The following is a 22,288-nucleotide window of genomic DNA, read 5'->3' as shown; positions in this document are numbered from 1 at the left end:
TTGCGGGTTGGGGAGGAAGGGATGGCAGGGATGGGGAAAGGCAGGGGTTTGGGGCCTCTTCTTACCTTTCGTTGCTTCTGCCAGAACTGGCTTCTGAGGAGGAGGAGGAGGAAGAGGCGAGACCCTTCAGAACAAATGGCTTAGCCACCTCAGGGCGAGGACACGAGCCTAGACACCTAATATATCATGTTGCCACTTGTGCAGGACCAGCAGACGGGCACGATGTAAGGTTGCTCCCGCCTGAGCATCTGGCTGGGACAGCAGCCCTGGTTGAACCTGTTTTGCAATAGGGGAGCAACCCACAGAAGGAGGAGGGTTGTCAGCATTTCATTGCCAGAATGAGAGACACAAGTTTGTGGGGACTGGTGGGGGGGCAGGGGGGCAGGGAGGTGTACATAGGAACATAGAAAGCTGCCATATACTGAGTCAGACCCTTGGTCCATCCAGCCCAGTATTGTCTTCACAGACTGGCAGAGGCTTCTCCCAGGTTGCAGGCAGGAGTCTCTCTCTCAGCCCTATCTTGGAGATGCTGCCAGGGAGGGAACTTGGAACCTTTTGCTCTTCCCAGAGCGGCTCCGTCATCTCCTCAGGGGAATCTCTTCCAGTGGTCACACTTCTAGTCTCCCATTCATATGCAACCAGGGTGGACCCTGCTTAGCTATGGGGGCAAGTCATGCTTGCTACCACAAGACCAGCTCTCCTCCATGTATGCTATGGTAATCAAGAGCCTGAGTATCATTGACGTATATGTAATTGAATTATATGCTATTGAATCAAGGAGGGACAAATGCTGTCCCTATAGGGACCAACATTTCACCCCTGAAATGAGGGACATCCTGTGTCACGAGGGACAGTTGGCAACCTTAAGGAGGAGTCATCACTCCTAAGCCGAAGTGAGTGTTTCTGTGGGGTGGACAGAAAGGGGAAGGCTCCCTTTGCTTCTTGCTAGCCTGGCCAAGATCAATTACGTGGAGCACGCCGCCATATCCAGCCCTTAACATCTCCAGAAATTAGCCAGAAAGCTGGGGATGGTGGGAGTTGTAGTTCAGAGGACAAAAGCTTGGGACTCCTGATATAGACAATACTGAGCCAGATGGACCCATCCGATGCTTTGACTTCCCACCTCTCCACCCCTGACCCCAATGCCTGTTTCTCCTTGTTGCCAGACTAAGAATTTGGATGGCTCGCGATGGAGCTTTGGAATGCTCTTTTTTAAAAAAACATGGCACTCTGGATGGTGGGGAAGGTTTCCTCCAGGCTTTCTTATTTGTTTTGGAAAGAAAGAAAGCTTGTGCCTGGCACGCTAGTATCTTGCAGGACCTTTCAAACACACAACAGGAGGCAGAAGTGAGAGAACTCTTTGGGTCTTTTTATTCACATGGGAGTACAGAGCCTAGGCCACCAGGGCAGGAACCTGGTTCGTATCAGGATTGGGAGACTGCAGAAAGGGTCGTTTTCCGAAGAACTGCGGCCCTGGACCCCTGGAATCCGGCGAGGCTCCGGGACACTCTGGGTTTTCCTGCAAAAGCACAGAGAGATCTTGGGTGCAACTGAGATGTGGTAACAAGATGTGTTCCAGACCCTTTTGCACCTCACAGGCATGTAGTACACAGGATGAGACAGTTCAACAGGTTGGGCTCAGTTACCCTCTTCACATGCCTTTGCCAGCCTAGGGGTGGAGTTCAGGTTGACAAGCCCCCAAGAGGGTCCAAGAGTCCCCAGGAATTAAGTTCTCTTAGAAAGCAAGGCTGGTGCTTGGAATGGTTTGATATTGGAGGGAAACATGACCAGGAACAGCATCCATCAGAATTGGCACCTCTCAAATCCTACCCTTCCCAGTTAAACTGCTCAGGACTGGTGGAGACCTCTGCATGGCTCTGTGCTGCCATTGGGGTGCGATGTAATAACCAGCAGCTTCTCACCTCGTGGCCTCCAAGTATGAGGTGGAAGGTTCCTATTCAAATCTCGCCTTGGGAGCACGCTCTAATAACTATCTCTCAGACCTCCATTACAGACTGGTCTGGGAATCCCACTGAATTCTCGGGTTGACGTCTGGTACAGGGTAAAAATATTTGGGACCACATCCTTTGTCTCCCCACTAAAATCATCAAAGGTCCTTTGAAATATATTTAACTTCTGGGCACACCTCAGCATCACAATTCAAAGCTGCAAATGTGAAGTCCATCCTTCCCTTCTAAGTTCAAAAACTCACCCCATTTCTCATGGGCACAACTCTAAAGCAAACGTGATCAAGGCAATCTCTGACTCTCTTTCCCAGTGGGATAGCTGCCAATTCTGAGTCCTCTCTGCAAACTCAGAGGAGTGGATTCTGGAATTATCTCCCCATCACCACCACCCCACATAAACGTCCAGGTTCTTAGTGTTTACCTACGACTCTTCTAGCTTGCTGCATGTCTCTGTGGAAGAAAAGAAAGAGATCAAAACAAGATGAGAAATCCCAGAAAGCAGAAGCAGACGGAGCTAATTTTTAGAACTCCTGTGCTTGTCGTTCAGTAACTTGAGTCCAATGGTCTTGGCTCAACATAAGGGGGCTTCTTCCTATCTTCTTCTTAGGAAAGGGGCCATAGACCAGTGGAAGAGCCTCTGCTTTGCAGGCAGGGGGTCCTAGGTTCAATCCCTGGCAGCCTCTCCAGGTAGGGCTGGGAGAGACCCGAGTCTGAAACCTCAGAGAAGCCCCTGTCAGTCTGACTTGGTAGGAGGCAGTTTCCTATGCCGCAGACAGAGCTGGTAGCAGCTGGTTGTCCCGCGGTTGCTACAGGCACACGAACAGCCCAGGTTGATGGTTGCTGCTGCATTAACTATGCCAAACTGCATGCCTGCTTTAAAGTGCCTGTGGAAGCAGAGCCCTCAGGAGTGAGTCAATGGCTTCCCCATCTCACCAGGCAGTATGCCCGAAGATGGGGAAGCAGGACCCTAATCTGGGACAGAGATCCCCCACATTCAGGAGAGAAGCCTCTCCATTGCCACACTGTTGGGGCCACCTCAGGCCAGAGTTAGAGACAACGGTGCCAAATTTCGAGGGCAGTGGCTTAAGCTTGGAGGTTCAGAAGACCACCCCCCACGTGGGCCAACTCTTCACAGGAGTGGCCGAGTCTAATCTCAGCCTGCTGCCGACTTTCACTTCTGCCCCCACCAATGGGAGAAATGATAATTCCTTAGAGTCGGCCACACTTACCTGGTATGGATAGGTAGATGATCTTCTCCGCGTCAAATTCCAGGGATGTAGCGAGATTCTTAAATGCTTCTTTGTCAGCATCTGAGACTTCCCATTCCCTGGCTTAAGATGTATAGAAGGTGTCAGCGGTTAAGATGGTGGCAACGGTGGACGGGCCGATGATGTGCTTTGCATCTGAACACCACTGCTCAGAATCCACGCGGCGTCTCCACGCCCTCGCCCATGGGAGATGCCAGCAAGTATAAGGATTAGAAAAGGGATGCTGGCATCTTCAGGATAAGGCAAGTGAGATGCTGGAGGCTGCTGAAGGGGCCACCAGACACCCACTCACTCCTCCATCTGTGCTCAAGTGGGGGTCAGGGATGGGCCACTCTGCTGCATGGATGTTCTTTCTGGGGCCCCTGAGCAGCCCTGGATCTCAGCATGGGCCCCGTCGCGAATGCCTGACTGGGAAGGCTCTAACCCCAACTTTAGCCCAAAGCAATGCCCAGCCTCGAACCTCCTGTCCTGCACCCACCCAACACCTCCTCCAGCCCCCACCTGCGAGACTTACAGAGGAGGTGCATTGCATTGGCACCCTGCATTTCGACATGATGAATGAAATAAGTCTTGAAATTCGTCGCCATCATGCGGATAGTGTTATGGTCTTCATTGGAAACAGAAGCATGAAAGATCCATTAGAGCGGGGGTGGGGTGGGGGAAACACCTCCCCCTATAGTTCCTATCTAGAGGCAGGCAACCCTATCAACCAACTACAACTCCCATCATCCCCAGCTGCAGTTTATTGTGGCCAAGGATGATGAGTGTTGTAGTTCAGCAACCGTTGACATGCCAGGGCGAAGTGTGAGCCCTGGAAGAGATTCCCCTCAGGGGTTGGGGCTGCTCTGGAAAGAGTATTTAGATCCCAAGTTCCCTCCCTGGCAGCATCTTCAAGACAGGGCTGAGAGAGATTCCTGCCTGCAACCTTGGAGAAGCCGCTGCCGGTCTGTGTAGACAATACTGAGCTAGATAGACCAAGGGTCTGACTCAGTATATGGCAGCTTCCGAAGTCCCTATGTCCCTACTACTAATTGCTGTTGTTTTTCAAATGCAGCTGAGTCAAGACTATAACTCTCCCAGGGGAGCTGCTGCCAGCCCGTGTAGACAATATTGATCTAATCTAGATAGGCCATAGGTCTAACTTGATAGAAGCTGGCACCTTCCTGGGCTCATACGGGGGAACAGCGATTCTTACATAAAATCTCAGCAAATTTGGGAAGGCCTATGAAAACAGAGATGAGTCAGGTTGCAGTAGCATACGCGGGACACTGGACGGCAGGTGCACCTGTGTGTCTCTCTGTCACGCACGCACACACACACTCCCACAATGAATGAAGTCCCACTGAGGGGCACCAACAGACTGACGGGTGACTTGCCTGGTGTTGTGAATCTTCCCAACTCCTCCGTGAGTGTCAAAAGAATGCTCACCGTCTTGCATTCTCCATCTCTGGAAAGGAAAGATCACACCCCTTCCATAGTTGGCAGATTCAAAGACTGCAGTGAAGTGAGTCGTCCTTGCAACTTGTGGAGGATGTGAATGGATTGGAGCTGGTCTTGTGGTAGCCAGCATGAATGGCCCCCTCTGCTAAGCAGGGCCCACACTTGTTTGAATTTGGATGGGAGACTAGAAGTGTGAGCCCTGTAAGAGATTCCTCTCAGGGGGTGGGCTGCTCTGGGGAAAGCATTTTGCATGGAAGGTCCCAAGTTCAGTCTCTGGCATTTCCCTGGAGCATCGCCAGGGACGGCTGGAAGAGACGCCTGCCTGTAACCTTGGAGAAGCTGCTGCCAGTCAGTGTCAAGAATTCTGAGCTAGAGGGACCAATGGTCTGACTCATAGAAGGCAACGCCATGTCTTCCAATGGACCAGTTCAGGGTCTGTTCTGGGGATGTCCAAGTCCACCTCAGAGGTCCGGCAAACACCTCACACGCACACCCCCGCCAAGAATTCATAAATCAAGAGGCTATTTGCCAGCAGCATTTACAGAGCCTTCTAAGGATCATTTTCCTTGCGGAACAAATTCATGTAAGTTCTTCTTCTGGCACACTTAATTTTCTGCATGAGCAGCATTGTGGAGATGGCATTACAGGGTTGCAGAAGGTTGCTGTTCGCTCACAGAAGAAATCTGTCCCGAGTGATACTCACTTCATAAAGGCTTTTAATTAATATTGTTTTAATGGTTTTTATGCTGTTTTAAAATATTGTTTTAAAATTTTTACATTGTTGTGATGTTTTAAACTTTTTGTTTTTGCTTTAACTAATGTTTAACTTTTTGTTTTTATTTTGTTGTGAACCACCCAGAGACGTAAGTTTTGGGCGGTATAAAAATATGTTAAATAAATAAATTAAATAAATGGAGAGACTGAATGCAGAGACTCAAGGTAACTTACTCATTAACCCTTTTTTCAAAAAGGAGGTCTCCATTCTCCTGAGGCACTATATTAACGGGATAGCCCACATTGTCCTTCAGGTCTGCGGTATCTACCACCACAGCAACGAGATGCCATTTCCCCGCAAGCTGGAAAGAGAAGGTTGCTCTGTGTTTGTTCTCAAGAAAGATCACGCAATATCTCAAGCAGCCCAATGAAATTCTCCCAAGGACAGCAGCGGATACCCAGGGACAGGGGTGGGTAACCTTGACTCTCTAAACCAGTGTTTCTCAACATTGTTGGAGTCAAGGACCAGTACATGTGCACAGTTTCCTGGACCAGCCATTAGTAATGGGGTTGCCTCCTCACCCCCACCCCCCAGGAACCCCCCAAAGCAATTCCAGGCAGCTCTCCAGAGCTCATTTCCTGGCAGCCCTCTCTGCTGGATAATGTCCATTTCAAGGAGTGCTGGTGCCACTCAGGGGTTGGGGGCAGGCTGCAGAGGAGGAGGTTACACTTGGAGCTGTCCAGCGCTGGAGGAGACGTGGTTCCAAGAAGAGTCCCTTCCTTTTAGGGACGGAGCAACTCCCAGCCCTGCTTATCAGCGGAAATGTTGAGGTAACATTTAATAATAAATGTTAGGAACATAGGAAGCTGCCATATACTGAGTAAGACCATTGGTCTATCTAGCTCAGTATTGTAATTCACAGACTGGCAGTGGCTTCTCCAAGGTTGCAGGCAGGAATCTCTCTCAGCCCTATCTTGGAGAAGCCAGGGAGGGAACATGGAGCCTAGATGCTCTTCCCAGAGTGGCTCCATCCCCTGAGGGGAATATTTTACAGTGCTCACACTTCTAGTCTCCCTTTCAAATGCAACCAGGGCAGACCCTGCTTAGCTAAGGGGACAAGTTATGCTTGCTACCACAAGACCAGCTCTCCTCTCCTAAAAAGAAATAATAAATAAATTATAAATTAGTTATAAATTACAAATTAGTTATAAATAATAAACAATAAATGTTGAGGCCTTTCGACAAGCACAGCAGTGAAACTGCTCGTGCAATCATGAATGGGTTAGCAAAAACCTTGGTAGAAGGCAGGGAATATGGCCATCTGTGGAAAAGGAGCTGGATGGGATGGTTTCTCCCCTACCTTTTTAAAGTGCTGTTGAGGATGGCGGCATCCAATCCCACAGGTGATCGTGCTTCCCACTGCCTTAGATTTTTGCTGGCTCACCACAGAAAATTGGGAGTATGCACAACTCCCAAAGCTGGGTAGGACTCTTGGTTTCCCCCCATTACAGATGGTGTGAACAGCCCTATTATTAGATATTAGTACTTAGTACCAGTATTACTCAGTCAAGAATATTAATATCCGTATTAGTACTGAGACTCAGTCCGGAAAGAAGCTGGCCAGGCCAACCCTTCCTTCGGCAGAGTCTGAAGATGTGAATTCTACTCCCAGCTGATGTTTGGGACAAAGCTCCCCTTTGGAGATCCATTTGCTCTCACCTCTTTGCCTTGAAAGCCTGGTTCTTGAGGAACTATAGACGCAGCACAGAGTGAGGGTAAAAAGACCGACACAATACACCACAGCATGCCTCGCATCCTCGCAATGTTCCTTTCACCACACCAGCAGCGGAACTTTGGAATGCCCAGTGAGGTGCAAGTTCTTTGATGCCACCTTGTTTTATATTCCAGAAGTCCTAAAGTTCATCCAAGCAAATCCACCCTCGTCCCAGGAAGTTAGTTCTGCAGGGAGGAAAGAATGAGACAAGGTGACAGAGTAATTTCCAGAATAGTTTCACTGGTGGGCATGTTCCAAAAACACTAGAACACTGTGCCCATTAACAGCCTGTTCGGCAAGAACTCTGTGGAGATAAACTGCACTTAGATGTCCCCCCACTCCAGGCCTGCCCCCAAAGTGTGGGTGAGGGTTCACGAGGAGCTTTCCTGACATCGGATATGTGGATTGTATCCTAAGTTACTGAGAGTCCTTTGGAGGGAGGGCATTCATCAAAGGCTCCTTTGATCTTTTGCAATTCCCTGGAACTACCCTATTCAGGTAAGAAGGGCAGCAGGAATGTTGCTTTAGCATACATTTTTGGATATAGTGTAAGGCTGCATTTGGTTTCCACACCTTTGAGTCACCCATGCTTTGGGCGTTAGACCTAACACGCACCCACTATAGCATCTATCTATGTCTTGCTCTGCGTGACAGTCATGCTTCCAGCCTCCAGGTCAGCCTTCTATCCAGCTTGCCTTGCTGTTAGAAGCCAGCTACATGAAAACAGGCCCCTTTGGGATTCACCTTGCTACCTAACCAAGCTGTCTTCGGTACTTCATCGCCTGGTTCCACGTTAGCATCCGCTCTCAGCTGCAGGGTCTTATCGTGACCACTGGAGTTTTTCGGGTCATGGATAAAAGTGCTGGACTGCTCCCCAATTTGTTCCTTCTATCTTAGTCTCTTTTTTTGTCTCTCCAGAGAAGAGAGAAGAGAAACATAGCATCCTTGGGATCTGATTCATAGTGATGTTTGTGGGCCTATGCAAGTTAATACATCAGGAGGGAATAAATACGTATATTCTTTCTTTCGTTGATGACTGTTCTAGATACACATTGTCAGGGTCCCACCCTGACGCCCCTCTCAATTCTAGGGAGGTGATTGGTTTTTATTGTTCTAGGATAGTTTAGTCTCCAGGTTCTGGGAATGCCTTCCGCTCTGACTTTCCCTCGCTGCCACCATATAAATTCTTGTTGCCCTGCTCTCGGTACTCAACACCTTTGGCTGCAGAGCCTCGCAAGCGCAGGATAGGTGTATATGTTCGGGAAATAAAATGAAACAAAACTTGAAGTATAAAATGAAAACAAGAATAAGTTTATTACTGACTGATTAGAATAAAGATCTCTGCAAAGCAGGACACACACGCTTCTTTACCAAGTTCATACGGCATCTGTATCTCTGTAACGATCAGGCAGTAACAGCCTTGCCTTTCCTGTTAAAGAGTGACCCGGAAGTGTACCCTGTTCTGAGTGACAGGCTAGGGCTCAACCACTCAGCACACAGTGACCTAGAGGGCCATGAGGCAGGAAGAGAAGTGTGTCTTTGTTCAGAAGCAGCTAGGCAGGACATGAGAGAGGACGGGCAAAGGCTTAGTGAGGAGCAATGGAGTTTTGCTGCCTCATGGTCAACAGCTGACCTGGATAATTCTCTCATGGAAGGACATCTTGAATTCTCTCCTGGAGTTTGGGGTGAGTTCAAGGGGGAAGGAAGCCAGGGCTTCTGGCTTCTGAAAGGTTCAGCCTAGGGAACAGTTTGTTAGTCAGTTGACATTAGATATTTCACTGGAAGTACTGTGCTGGGGGTGGATACGGCCAGTTACTCTCCCCCTGCTAAATAAAGAGGATCACCATGGTAAAGGTGCCTCTTTGCCAAGTTAGCAGGAGTAATATGCTAAGAAACAATAGCCTACGCCCATCTATCCATCCAAGGTGCTGCAAAGATCTCCGTAAACTCTTAAAGGTGCTCTTTGTATTTTCTTGCAATTATGTTCTTTGCAACTGGGTAACCATGATCTTTAAAGGGTGCTTCCCCAGTATCAACTGTGGGTGCTTTCTGAAGTATTCTTATAGCTGCTGAGTGTTCCTCTTACCTGTATCTAAAAGCTGAGAAAGCCTCAGACAGAAGCAGTCTGTAGTATTTTGAATAAAGTTTATTTTTCTTTTTGTTTGCAATTTTATTATTTTAATCAGCCTTATGAGTGGATTTTTAACTCAGGAAAGTGGGGGCTAGGAAAGGGCTTGCTCTGGTGCAACACGTGTCTCAGTCTGATTGCTCAGCAACACTACCAAGTGTTCTCACCACGTGTAAGCCTGCACGTGGAGGTCTTTGTGTACTTTTCCAATAGTAAGGAGTAGCAGTGTCTCTCTGGACAGTCATCCAAATCCCGGGTCGGGGGGTGGGGACTGTAATAATTAGGGTGTGGTGGCAGCAAATCAGCTACTGGGGATACAGGAAAGTTTTAAAGGAACAGCCTTTGTTGGTGAAAGCAAGAGAGAGGATGATTCAGTACTTTTCTCCTCACTTGAGCTTGCTCTAAGGCAAAGGGTGGGTTAATCTATATCCATGTTGCATCTCTCTGTGGAAGGAAGGAAGAGATCAAAACAAGATGTGAAATCACAGAAAGTGGAACCAGATGAATCTTATTTTTAAAACTCCTGTGCTGTCTTTCAGTAACTTGAGTCCAGTGGTCTTGGCTCAACATAAGGCAACTTCCTATGTTCTTGTTAGGGATGGGGCCGTAGCTCAGTGGCAGAGCCCCTCTCTTGTGTGCAGAAGGTAGCAGGTTCAATCCCTGTCAGCCTCTGCAGGGTGTTTTCCAGACTACGAGATTTGCAATGGTTAATGCGTTGCAATCTGGGACAGAACAGTGCACCCATTTCAAAACAAGACCAAATGGTTGCTTAATGCTTTGTCACTAAGTCGCCAATCTATGTGGCTGCTAAGTCAACACCGACTTGATGGCATTCAATCAATCAATCAATCAATCAATGTTTCATTGTAAGCTGGTGGCCATTCATATTTTCTGTCTGCTGCAACATATTTCCCAGGCAGGAGTGTCCATATTCTCATTGAAACACATTTATCTGCCCCTTGCCTTGCTCCGTTTGGGCCAATGGAGTCATGGAGTGTCTGTGACATGATGACCCTTTTAATATATATACTTGCTGGGCCACTTCTCCCCCTTCCTTGCACCCTCCCTCTTGGTTTTCCCTCTGTTCTCAGCCACCCCCGCCACTGTGTTAATTCCTTACCTGTCTGTCTGCCACCGCCACCTTCTTCCTCCTCACCGCTGCCATTTACTTCCCCCTGCCTGCCCACCTGGCCTCCTCCTCCACCATTTTCTTCCCCCTGCCTGCTGCCACTGTTTTCTTCCCCCCTCCCACCTTTTCTTTTCCCCCTCGCCCACAAGCCTGTACGCTGGCGCTAGCACTTTCCTATCCCCCTGCCAACAGCTCGCGAGAGCTGCCATGCATGGGATTAGCAATGGGTACACCAGAGAGAGAGAGAGAATTTCTCAGCTGACTTGTGCTCATCTGTCAGCAGGGTGGAAGTGCCGTTTCAAAACAAAACCTTTCATCATTGCATCCTTGCGCAAGTGATTCCAGGAATTATCATTTTTAAAAAATATTTTTTACATGGGGGAGTGAAAGGGAATTCTGTAGCAAGCCTGGAAGGGGGAGCGAGAGGAACCAGTGTGCCCAGGTGAGCGCTCTCTTCCATGGCCCCCAATCCCGAGGTTCATGGCTTAAACTAGGACTCCCCCGCACTAGGGCCATCTCTTCAAAAGAGTGGCTGAGCCTAATCTCAGCCTGCTGCCGGCTTTCATTCTCCCCCCCCCCACCAAATTTGGGAATGATAATTCCTTAGAGTCAGCCACAGTTACCTGGTGCTCTGGAGAAATACGAAATCTTCTCCTTGTCAAAGCCCAGGCGTGTGGCGATTTTCCCCAAAAAGTCTCCAGGTAGCAAGCTGCACCAATCCTTGTCTTAAGACCCAAAGAAAGGATTCGGTTGAGAATGAGGGCAATGGAGGAGGGGCAGATGTGCTTTGCATCTGTACGCCTATCTCTGTGCCCTCTCCCTTGGCCATGATGGGAGTAGAAAGGGGGTGCTTGCAAGACCCCAGGGACTGGAGGGGCCTTCAGGAGCCACCCACAACTCCATCTGTGCTCTAGTGGGGGGCTCACGAGGGCCCCTTTGTTGCACGGCTCCCTCTCCTGAGCCCCCTGGACAGCCCTGGATCTCAGCACAGGCTCAATCATGCCTCTGCCTGATCAAGAAGACTCCCACCCCAACTTTCGTGCAAAGTGATGTCCAGCTTTGGACCTCCTGCCCTCACCTGGTGGCACTCCTCCAGCCCCCACCCATGATACTTACAGAGGAAATTCAGTGTAGTGGCATCCTTCATTTGCACGAGTAGAATGAAATAAGATCTGGGCTCCATCTCTACCACTTTGACAATGCTGCCGGCTTCATTGGAAACAGAAGCATGAAAGATCCATTAGAACTGGGCAGAGCGGGCTGGTGGGGGGGGACACAGAGCAGTGCCACTTCTCCCCACATAGTTTCTAGACCATAGACAGGACACATTGGCTCTCCAGCTCTTGCTGAACTGCAATAGCCATCATCCCCAGCTGCAGTCTATTGTGGCTAAGGATGATGGGACTGGTGGTTCAGCAATAGCTGGAGACTCAACGTTGCCTGCCGTTGTCGGCTTTCATGAAGAAATCCCGAAGAAATTCTGCCCCAAGTGGGGCTAAAGTGACCTTTGAAGCATCACGTGGATGTGCCGGAGGCAGCCACCAATCTCTGCTCCATAAAGTGAGGGAGCTGTGAGCCGCCTGCCCTGCCTTTGGTCTGACTTTCACCTCCCCTCAGATAGGGGTCTGAAACATCCAGGGAAACGCGTGGGGTCAGGCCGGGCCCCACAGTGTGAGCCACACCAGCAGCTCCTTCACATTGCCTTCCACTGCATGGGGAAAAGGCCCCATGGTGGAGGCTGGTCTTGTGCTAAAGTCCTCAGGCAGGCGACCCCAGCCATGGGCTAAGTTCAGGTCTAAGTTCCTCAGGAGTCCCCCACTGAGATGAACTGGCATCATCCATGCCAACGTGTCCTTATTTCCCCATTCAAGGGAATGTTGGCCGCTATGTTCCCCGGTGAAGTCAACTTGCCCCATGACCTCCAATAAGCCTGCTTGTCAGTGGGGCAGCTGCAGATTGGGGAGGTGGAGAGGTGGGGAGGCTTTGAGTCCCTTCGGGGAGCCCGTCAAGAGGGGCTCATAACCCTGGGAGGGGACCGCAGGTGTCAACAATGCTGAACTGGGTTGGCCAGTCACAGTCTGACTCCAATGTTCCTGTGGGTCTCCACTCTACTATTACTACTACTAATAATAATAACTGTTGTTGCACTGCTGTTTAAATGCATCTGGCAAAGACTGTTCTCGGCCTGAGACCGAGGTAGGGAAATAGTTGCCAAGCCCATGCCGACGACAATCTTGAGTGTCTGACTCGGTAGAAGCAGGCGGCAGCTTCCTGAGCTCGTATCTGAGGATGGGAGAAAGAGACCCTTCCTTCAAACCTCAGCACATTTGGGAAGGCCAGTGAAAACAGAGATGGGCCGGGCTGCAAGACCGCACGCTGGACCCTGAGCGGCAGGCGCCCGTGTTCTCCCCGCCCACCAGGAAGGTTGTCCCACTGAGGGGCACCAACAGACTGAGAGATGACTCACTTTCTAGTGTGTATCTTCCAACTTCGGCAGTTCGTGTAAATATTAAACAACCACAGAGACAATATGGAGCCCTGAGGGACACCATACAAAAGTTCAGATTCTGAAGAACAACAGTTTCCAAGGGACACCATCTGTAACCTGCCCCAGAAGTAGGAGCAGAACCACGGTAAAGCAGTGCCTCCCACCCCCAATCCCCTCAGATGTTCCAGAAGAATACTATGGGTTCCTGATGAGGAGTTCCTGACGCGGACTGTTGCCAGGATAAATACCATGTTGTTGGTCCTTGGAATGGCTGCTTCCTCCCACTGGCTTCCGACTTCTGCTGACATCCCTGTACAGCCAAACCTTGTCCTCAAAAGGGTAAAGGAGTGGTTTAACGACATGAGCACGATTGTGGATTCCACAATCTCAGATTTATCTTGGGCCATAAACCACCATGTGATGTGGGCTCACACCACTGTCGGTAACCCACATTAAACCTAGATTCAAATGGCTGTGTGAAACTGACCGCTGTCTCTGTTCAGCCTATTGTTAGGCAAAGAAAACTGTGTGGTCCTTGAGCAAAGCACCATCTTGCTTTCAGACGGCCTCATCTGCCTCTCTGCTCCCTTTTCTGAACTTGGTTCACCTCCTCTTCCCCACCCCCCACCCAGCCTCCCAAATTGATGACAACTGGCCCAATTTGGACCCTGTGTAAGCCACCAGGGTGTGTGTGGGTGCCTGTTAGACTGCCTGGCCCTCCCAGTGCCTGGCCTCCTGTGTCAACCATGTCCTGGGCTGTCAGCAAGCCAGAAGGGTTAAAACCACCTGGGCCAACGGTGCCTTTGGGTTGCAATGCCAGGCTGAGCATTTACCCCACCATAGAGTGGGCTAGAGTGGTCCTGCCCATAGAGTCAGGCTGGTTAGAGGGGGGCTGGAGAGGTTCAAGTCAACCCCTGGGCCCCAATCCTGCAAAGCCTCCCCACAGCTCAACTCAGAAGAAGTTAGTCCTGGGGGGCAGAGAGCAAACATATAAGCTCTTCTTTCAACACGCTTAATTTTCTGCATGAGCAGCATTGTGAAGATGGCATTACAGGGTTGCAGAATGTTGTTGTTCACTCACAGAAGAAACCTGTCCTGAGTGATTCTCACATCATAAAAGGAGAGATTGGATTGCAGAGACTCAAGGAAACTTACTTAGAAACGATTTTTTTTAACAGTTAGGTCTCCATTGCTCTGAGCCGTTATTTTAAAGCGATTGTCCTCAAATTTCATCGGCACCGTTTGATCTGCCACCGTTCCAAGGAGAAACCATAACCCTTCAAGCTGGAAAGAGAAGGTTGCTCTGAGTTTGTTCTCAAGAAAGATCACTCACTATCTCAAGCAGCACAATGAACTTCTCCCAAGGACAGCAGTGGAGGGAGCGCATTCCAAAGCCTCGGGGCAGCAACGGAGAAGGCCCGTCCCTGAGTAACCATCAGACAAGCCAGTGGCAAATGCAGACGGACCTCTCCTGATGATCTCAATGGGGATCGGGGTTCATTACGAAGAAGCCGTTCTCTTAAAAACCCAGGGCCCAAGCTGTTTAGGGCTTTATAGGTTATGACCAACACTCTGTATTTTGCTCAGAAACATATTGGCAGCCAGTATAACTCCTTCAATACGGGAGTCATATGATCCCTCCTAGATGACCCAGAGACCAGCCTGGCTGCCACATTCTGGACCAACTGTAGTTTCCAGACTACGTACAAGGGCAGCCCCACATAGAGTGCATTGCAGTAATCCAGTCTGGAGATTACCAGCAGATGTACCAGTGTTTTGCGGTCGTCTAACTCAAGAAATGGACGCAGCCGGTGTATCAGCCAAAGCTGACAGAAGGCACTTCTGGCCACTGTCTCAACTCCTATTTTTACAGGAGTGTATCCAGCTTCACTTTTAAATGAACACATGTACAGTCTTTCACACAAAAACACATACACACATCCAACATACTGTTTGGATAGGGCTATAAAGTCAGCACTACCACCTCCTTTTATGTTGTACAGGAGAGGAAGCCAGGGACCTGACTATATGGGCAAGAATAGAGCATTAGCACAAGCAACGCTTGATGCTCATGTTAGAGTGGTTACTGGGTTCGGGGGGGAAGGGGAGGCCCAATGTAGATATTTGTCTACTGTCATGAGTTCAGTTCATTCACATATAAAGTGTTGTGGGTCTTATCTGAAACAGTAAAAAGGAACTGTGGGAGAAGGGCAATGAACCCTCGCTTCAGTTCCAAGTACAGAGGCACACTTTTTTGCCCTGTTTTAAGCCTTACAGAACAACTGCCCCAAGTTCTCAAGTTCCCATTTGAAGCTGCCTTACAGAGAGTTTGAGCATTGGACCATCTGTGTCACTACCATCTACTGCAACTGACTCAGAGAGATGGAAAGACTTTCTCAAAGTGGAAATTCTCTCCAAGTGTCATGGTACCCCCCAAAGAAATGAAAGTTCTTTCCAAATTTGAGGGCTTCCTCTCAATGAGTTATTTCAAAGAATTTTCTAAGACAGTGATCTCCAGCATCCCACTCTTTCCTAGCCCTACTACACTAGTTCCTTTAACTGGAGATGCCAAGGATTAAATCTGGGGTCCTCCTCCTCCTCCTCCAAAAGCTGAGGGTTCTTTAGAACTCCCAGATTCTACAATAGAGATAACATTACTCCTCCCACCATACATGTTTAGAGGTCCTTTATACATAATCCAAACATTTTCAGTTCCAGATGGAACCCCTAACACACAACTTTCAGGAATGTTTCCTGAACTAGAAAGTGCAGGCTTATACTTTTTCGATAATGCACTCATGTGGGCTCTCCGAATTCAACTAGACAGAAGTGTGCCCATGTGCTGACCACAAGTGCTTGCTCCCACTAGTTGAAAGCCAGAGTAGTCACTAAGAGGTTGGTGCTTTAAATCTAAATATACACTGAGGGAAATAAGTATTTGATCCCCTGCTGATTTTGTCCATTTGCCCTCTGACACAGAAATGACCAGGCTATAATTGGAATGGTAGGTTTATTGTAGCTGTGAGAGACAGAATAACAACAAACAAACCCTCAAAAGCCCAGTGCCCAAAAGTCAGCGATGGATTTGCATTGTAGTGAGGGAAATAAGTATTCGATCCCTTCACAAAAGATGTCTTAGTACTTGGTGGCAAAACCCTTGTTGGCAATCACAGAGGTCAGGCGTTTCTTGTAGTTGGCCACCAGGTTTGCACACAACCCAGGAGGGATGTTGTCCCACTCCTCTTTGCAGATCCTCTCCAAGTCAGAAAGGTTTCGAGGCTGATGTTTGGCAACCCGAACCTTCAGCTCCCTCCACAGATTTTCTATGGGATTAAGGTCTGGAGACTGGCTGGGCCACTCCAGGACCTTCATGTGCTTCTTCTTGAGCCACTCCTTTGTTGCCTTGGCTGTGTGTTTTGGGTCTTGGTCATGCGGAATACCCATCCACGACCCATTCTCAATGCCCTGGCTGAGGGAAGGAGGTGCTCACCCAAGATCTGACGGTACATGGTCCCGTCCATCGTCCCTTCGATGCGGTGAAGGTGTCCTGTCCCCTTAGCAGAAAAACACCCCCAAAGCATAATGTGTCCACCTCCATGTTTGATGGTGGGGATGGTGTTCTTGGGCTCATAGGCAGCATTCCTCCTCCTCCACACACGGCGAGTTGAGTTGATGCCAAAGAGCTCGATTTTGGTCTCATCTGACCACAACACTTTCGCCCAGTTCTCCTCTGGATCATTCAGATGTGCATTGGCAAACTGCAGACAGGCCTGTACATGTGCTGCCTTGAGCAGGGGGACCTTGCGGGCACGGCAAGATTTCAGTCCTTCACGGCGTAGTGTGTTACCAATTGTTTTCTTGGTGACTATGGTTCCAGCTGCCCTGAGATCATTGACAAGTTCCCCCCGTGTAGTTCTGGGCTGCTTTGTCACCGTTCTCATGATCATTGCAACTCCACGAGGTGAGATCTTGCATGGAGCCCCAGACCGAGGGAGATTGACAGTTGTTTTGTGTTTCTTCCATTTGCGAGTTATCGTGCCAACTGTAGTCACCTTCTCACCAAGCTGCTTAGCAATATTCTTGTAGCCCAGTCCAGCCTTGTGCAGGTCTACAACCTTGTCCCTGACATCCTTCGACAGCTCTTTGGTCTTGGGCATGGTGGTGAGTTTGGAAGCTGAGTGATTGCTTGCTTCTATGGACAGGTGTCTTTTATACAGGTACTGTAACAAGCTGGGATTAGGAGCACTCCCTTACAGAGGGTGTTCCTCATCTCAGCTGGTTACCTGCATATAGTGAAAAGACACCTGGGAGTCTGAAATCTTGCTGGTTGATAGGGGATCGAATACTTATTTCCCTCACTACAATGCAAATCCATCGCTGACTTTTGGGGGTTTGTTTGTTGTTATTCTGTCTCTCACAGCTACAATAAACCTACCATTCCAATTAAAGCCTGGTCATTTCTGTGTCAGAGGGCAAACGGACAAAATCAGCAGGGGATCAAATACTTATTTCCCTCACTGTAGTACAGTGATTCAAGCGGGGCAGGAGAGCTGGTCTTGTGGTAGCAAGCATGACTTGCCCCATTAGCTAAGCAGGGTCCACCCTGGTTACATATGAATGGGAGACTAGAAGTGTGAGCACTGTGAGATATTCCCCTTAGCGGATGGAGCCGCTCTGGGAAGAACATCTAGGTTCCAAGTTGCCTCCCTGGCATCTCCAAGATAGGGCTGAGAGAGATTCCTGCCTGCAGCCTTGGACAAGCCACTGACAGTCTGTGTAGACAATATTTAACTAGATGGACCTATGGTCTGCTTCAGTATATGACAGCTTCCTATGTTCCTAGGAACCATTTATTGCAAAACTAAGCCCCCCCCCACTCTGTTTTGAACTACCTTTTGCCAGAGCAGCCTCCGTTTTTAGATTTGAGCCTCCATTTTGGATAATCAAGGCTGTAGTGTTGGGCAAAAGCTTTTGCAGTAAAGCTGCTAGCCTGGAAAAGGTGGAAATAACTCCTGGTGCACTCACATTCTAATAAATAATTGTTAGCCAAACAACTGACAGAAAGGGAATTTGAATGGATCAATCCTACTCTAACCTAAAGCAACCAGAATGCCTCCCACATTAAACTGGCACACCCAGAGCCCCATTTGCTTTGGGTCCCTACTAGGTAATGCTGCCTCACCCATTTGGTCCCAGTAACCCTTCCCCTAGACTATTAGCATCCATACACCCCATCTTTTGTCACCCATGAAACTCCTATTCAGAAGCCTCCTTTCTGTGCCTTTGTATATAATTGACTGAAGACCCTCCAAGCTTAGTGTACTCTCAGACTTGCTGGCAGACCATTGCCCAAGTTTTTCTTGGAACTCCCAACCAGAGGCGTAACTAGGGAAAACGGCGCCCGGGGCAAGCACTGAAATGGCGCCCCCCCCCAACATACTACATTATACTTAGGTTTTTCCTCACAAGCGCCCGCCGCCGCCAAGCCAGGCCACTGACTGGCCGCCAGGCGCCAGCAAAGCAATGGGGGGGGGGCGCGGGCGGCGCGGAAGGGACCTCTCATGGGGGAGGGGGCGCCGACGCGCTCCCTTGACTGCTGCAGTGCTGCTGCAATGAGCAGAAAACATTTGTATTAACAAAAATATATATATATATATATATACACACACACACACACACACACACACACATATATATAGTCATGGCAGTGCCCCCCACGTTGCCAGAAAAGATGGCGCCCGGGGCACGTGCCCCCCCGCCCCCCCCTATAGTTACGCCTCTGCTCCCAACCAAGTGCCTCTTTTAAACTCTTCCCTGGTCCCAAACTCCATTTTTGTGGCACATCCCATGCCCAAGCTCAACTGGGAATGGAATGCCTGTCAAGCATTCAGGCACCATCGGTCCTCCAAGGCCCAGCAGCCTTGGAAGTCAATCCAGCCCAGCATATCCTTATGTGGAGCTGAAGCCAGATTTCCACCCTGAGACCCACTCTTCTGCTTTCAAGGTTTCATCCCTTCTTGGGAGTAGTTTAAAATGCATTCTCCCCCCCCCCCCGCCCCCGCCTCTTTCCAGCTCTACTTTTAACTCTCCTTGCCTTGACTTGAGCAATACCCCGCCCCCGCAGCTCTCTTAAACAGCTTTCAGATCCACTCTGTTACACCCAGCTCTAGCGCCCATATTTGATTCGTTTTCTTTTAATAAAATTCTTTTTCACAAGAACTGGCTTCCAGTGCTTGCCCCCTGGAGTATTTTACTGTGATACTTCTGGATGTGACTCAAAGTTATGCACACTTGTAGATCTGGCATTAGCTAATCTGGGTCCACTCTAGCAGATGGGTACTTGTCTGCTTCCCCAATTGGTCAGAGTTGGGAGCAGAAGGGTAGGATTCCTGAAGCATCAGAACACACCAGTGACTTATTTAAAACCTCCCTTTTAGGAGTTTTAGCAAAACTCATTTTCATGGCGGGTTATTCTGATAATGGGATGGAAAGCTGAAGTTCCAACCCTGCCACCTGACTCCAAAGTGGCCGGTACACTACTCCGAAGTGCCGCAGACACCACTCCTTCCATACTAATCTTTTGTCCATGAGCTGGCAAATGAGGGAGGCAGTAGATCTGGCCCAGGAACTTGAAGTTGCAGAACAGCTTGCTGTGCAACATCCACTTGGGAGATTCGCCTGAAAAGCGGTATAGAAATGCAAAATAAATAAATATGGTTCCTGCAGAGAGTTGTCTTAGGAACATAGGAAGCTGCCATTTACTGAGTCAGACCATTGGTCTATCTACCTCAGTATTGTCAACCCAGACTGGTAGCCGCTTCTCCAAGGTTGCAGGCAAGACTCTCTTTCAGCCCTATCTGGGAGAAGATAGGAAGACTGAAACACCTGAAGATAGGAAGACTGAAGATAGGAAGATTGAAACACCTCTGAAGAAAATTGACTTTGAACAGCATTCACAAAGTCAGACAGCCACTGGGGAAGTTCAACATGAGTTGCTCATTACTTCAAGTTATACAGAGTACTGGCCTGAATCCAAAGAATGGTGCAACAAGCTCACAGGAGCTTTGGACTTGGGTTGCTTCCTGAACAGCAGCCCACCTGCTGTACATGGAAGTGAGCAGAGTCCCAGAAGCAGCTTATAGGACAAGACATAATACAGGGCTGCTGTTCAAAGAAAAGCATTAACAAATCCACTGGGTGTACACAAGCTATTTGCCCTATTCATGTTCAATGCACAATCTGTGTGCAGTGTGCATATATACAGATTTGTACAGTTACTCACATATGTTCAGCACATGTACAGTAGTATACTTCCCACCTGTCCCCAGCAACTGAGGGAGCCTGGACCCAGGTTCACTTGTAAAATGAGTACAGTAATTCAAATAAAAACCATATACATGTGTAGACAACTGTATGCACGTACAGCATAATGTCTGAATAGGGCTATTGGATGTACCTAAAACAGCTCAGTGGTAAAGCACATACTTTGTTTACAGACGGTTCAGTCCCCAGCATTTCCAGCAGCAGGGCTGGAAAAGACCTCTTTCTGCTTGGGACCTCAAAGCTGCCACTAGACAGAGTAGACAGTACTGGGCTGGATGGATGAATAGTCTGACAATACAACTGTATTTTGGGTCTTTTGACGGTAATAAACTGACTTACTGAGTACAAGGCTATGTCACTTTGGATCCTGGTCATTAAAAGAAAAGAAAAAGAGTGGATAAACCCAACATTAAAGCCTCAGTCCTAAAAAGAGTCTAACAGAAAGACAAACACCATTCTAAATTACAACATTTTATTGCAGCATTGGCAAAGATCAGATTTCTGAAGCTGGTGAAGATCGGGCGTGGTGTGTGTGTGTGTGTGTGTGTGTGTGAAATGTTACAAGTTGTACAAGTCTTGTTTAAAATTCTACATGCAGAACTCAACAGTGGTAAAAATAATTCTTAAAAGAGTTAGGAAAAAATCTAGAGGCATACAGATGTGCTTTAACTGAATGTGCTACACCTACGTGGAAGCAAAACAAAAGAAAAATAATCCCCCACAACTATACTAACAAACAAGATTGTCAGAAACTGACCAAGAAACCTCATTTCCATTTAGAAAAATAAAAATTCTACTTGTTGCCAACTAATTTTTTTTCTCCTTTTTTTAAATATATAGACACAGAGGCTTATCAACCCATGAAAGTCAACAGAACATTCAGCTCCACTTCTTGGCATCTGTCTGTCATGCTGACTGGCACATTTTGGTTTTCAATTATGCTTTAACGAGCTCCACTAGATCCCTATTCTTAGGCTGGTATCAGACTGTTCTAAGCAATTTTGGGTCAGTGCTTTTAACCTTCAGATCTACTTTGACCTTCAGTAGACCATTCTAGCTTCTTGGATCTGGTTCCCTTCCCACACTCTCTCTTCTCTCCTTTCCGCCTTGGAGAGCAGGATTCTCTCTTTAGAACAAAAGCCTTTTTCTTGTAGAATATCTGGTGTTTTGGTAAATCAGTTGCTGTTTTCCTTATCCTATGTGTCGGGATTTACTATATGATATTTACCTCTTGCTCTATCGCTTCTCTACTGCAGACCTCAATCCCCCCAAAATGAATATTCTCCTGACATGCCACACTCAAATTCAGAGAAAATGCCACTCTTATTAGGTTTGATTTCCCCCATCAAAACCATCTCTGTTCCAGCATAATCCATCTTAAGTTGTTCTTTGTTGTAACTGAACTGCTCACTGATAAAGTTAACCATCTCATTTATTTACTTCCATTCTTATGAGAAGATTAACCCTCGCACGTTTCCATAACAAGATGCTTTTTGTTTGTTTGGTAGGCCATGACTGGAAGCTTCCGCCATTTCTGTTTTTAGTGGAGGCTGGTGTAGCTGCTCCATGGCCCCAGCCTGTCCCAGGTTTTCGATTCTGAACTCTCTAGACTGACATGCTCAGATGTGTCCGCTGCTCTCGTTTAATTGCTGGAGGACTCCACTAATCCACAACATTGGAGATACAGGACCTAATGAAATGACGCTTGCTGCTGGATCAACGTCTCCTAAAAAAGAAAACAGAGCAAAAACAAGTTTGCATAGAACCAAGCCATGTGGTGGTGTTGCAACAAATGCAACCATTTGAGACTGTCAGCAGTTGCAGGTTGGATATTTTAGAGACAGTCTAGTGAACATAAATCCTCCCAAACAAACATCTGTGAAGAATAACTAGAGCAACTATCAACAATAGAGCAACTACCATCAAGTGTATGCTGCAGTTCTGAATAAGCATTGTGGTATTGGCTGCAGAACTCAACTTTTTTTCCCTTTTTTTTTTTAAGCAAGCTTCTAGCCCTTATGTTTGAGAAGATGTGCTTGGAGACATGTGGGCAATG

The 22,288-nt window shown here is 48.2% G+C and overlaps 1 protein-coding gene across 4 annotated transcripts in view; it reads right to left on the bottom strand.

The window, feature by feature from the left end:
• Nucleotides 1-20,687: 20,687 nt before the first annotated feature.
• UPF2 (UPF2 regulator of nonsense mediated mRNA decay) overlaps nucleotides 20,688-22,288 on the bottom strand; it is an 86,221-nt gene continuing 84,620 nt past the window's right edge. For all 4 annotated transcript variants that reach the window (XM_053253423.1, XM_053253426.1, XM_053253425.1 and 1 more), the window contains one exon: nucleotides 20,688-21,958. Coding sequence is in view for 1 of the 4 variants with exons in the window: in XM_053253425.1 (XP_053109400.1) it covers nucleotides 21,949-21,958 (10 nt within the window). In the remaining 3 variants the exon portion in view is untranslated. The remainder of the gene's footprint in view (nucleotides 21,959-22,288) is intronic.

Source organism: Hemicordylus capensis, chromosome 5 (genome assembly GCF_027244095.1).
Source record: "Hemicordylus capensis ecotype Gifberg chromosome 5, rHemCap1.1.pri, whole genome shotgun sequence".
Taxonomy (NCBI): Eukaryota; Metazoa; Chordata; class Lepidosauria; order Squamata; family Cordylidae; genus Hemicordylus; species Hemicordylus capensis.
The sequence above is the reverse complement of the archived record's forward strand: the minus strand, read 5'-3'. Positions and strand labels throughout refer to the sequence as shown.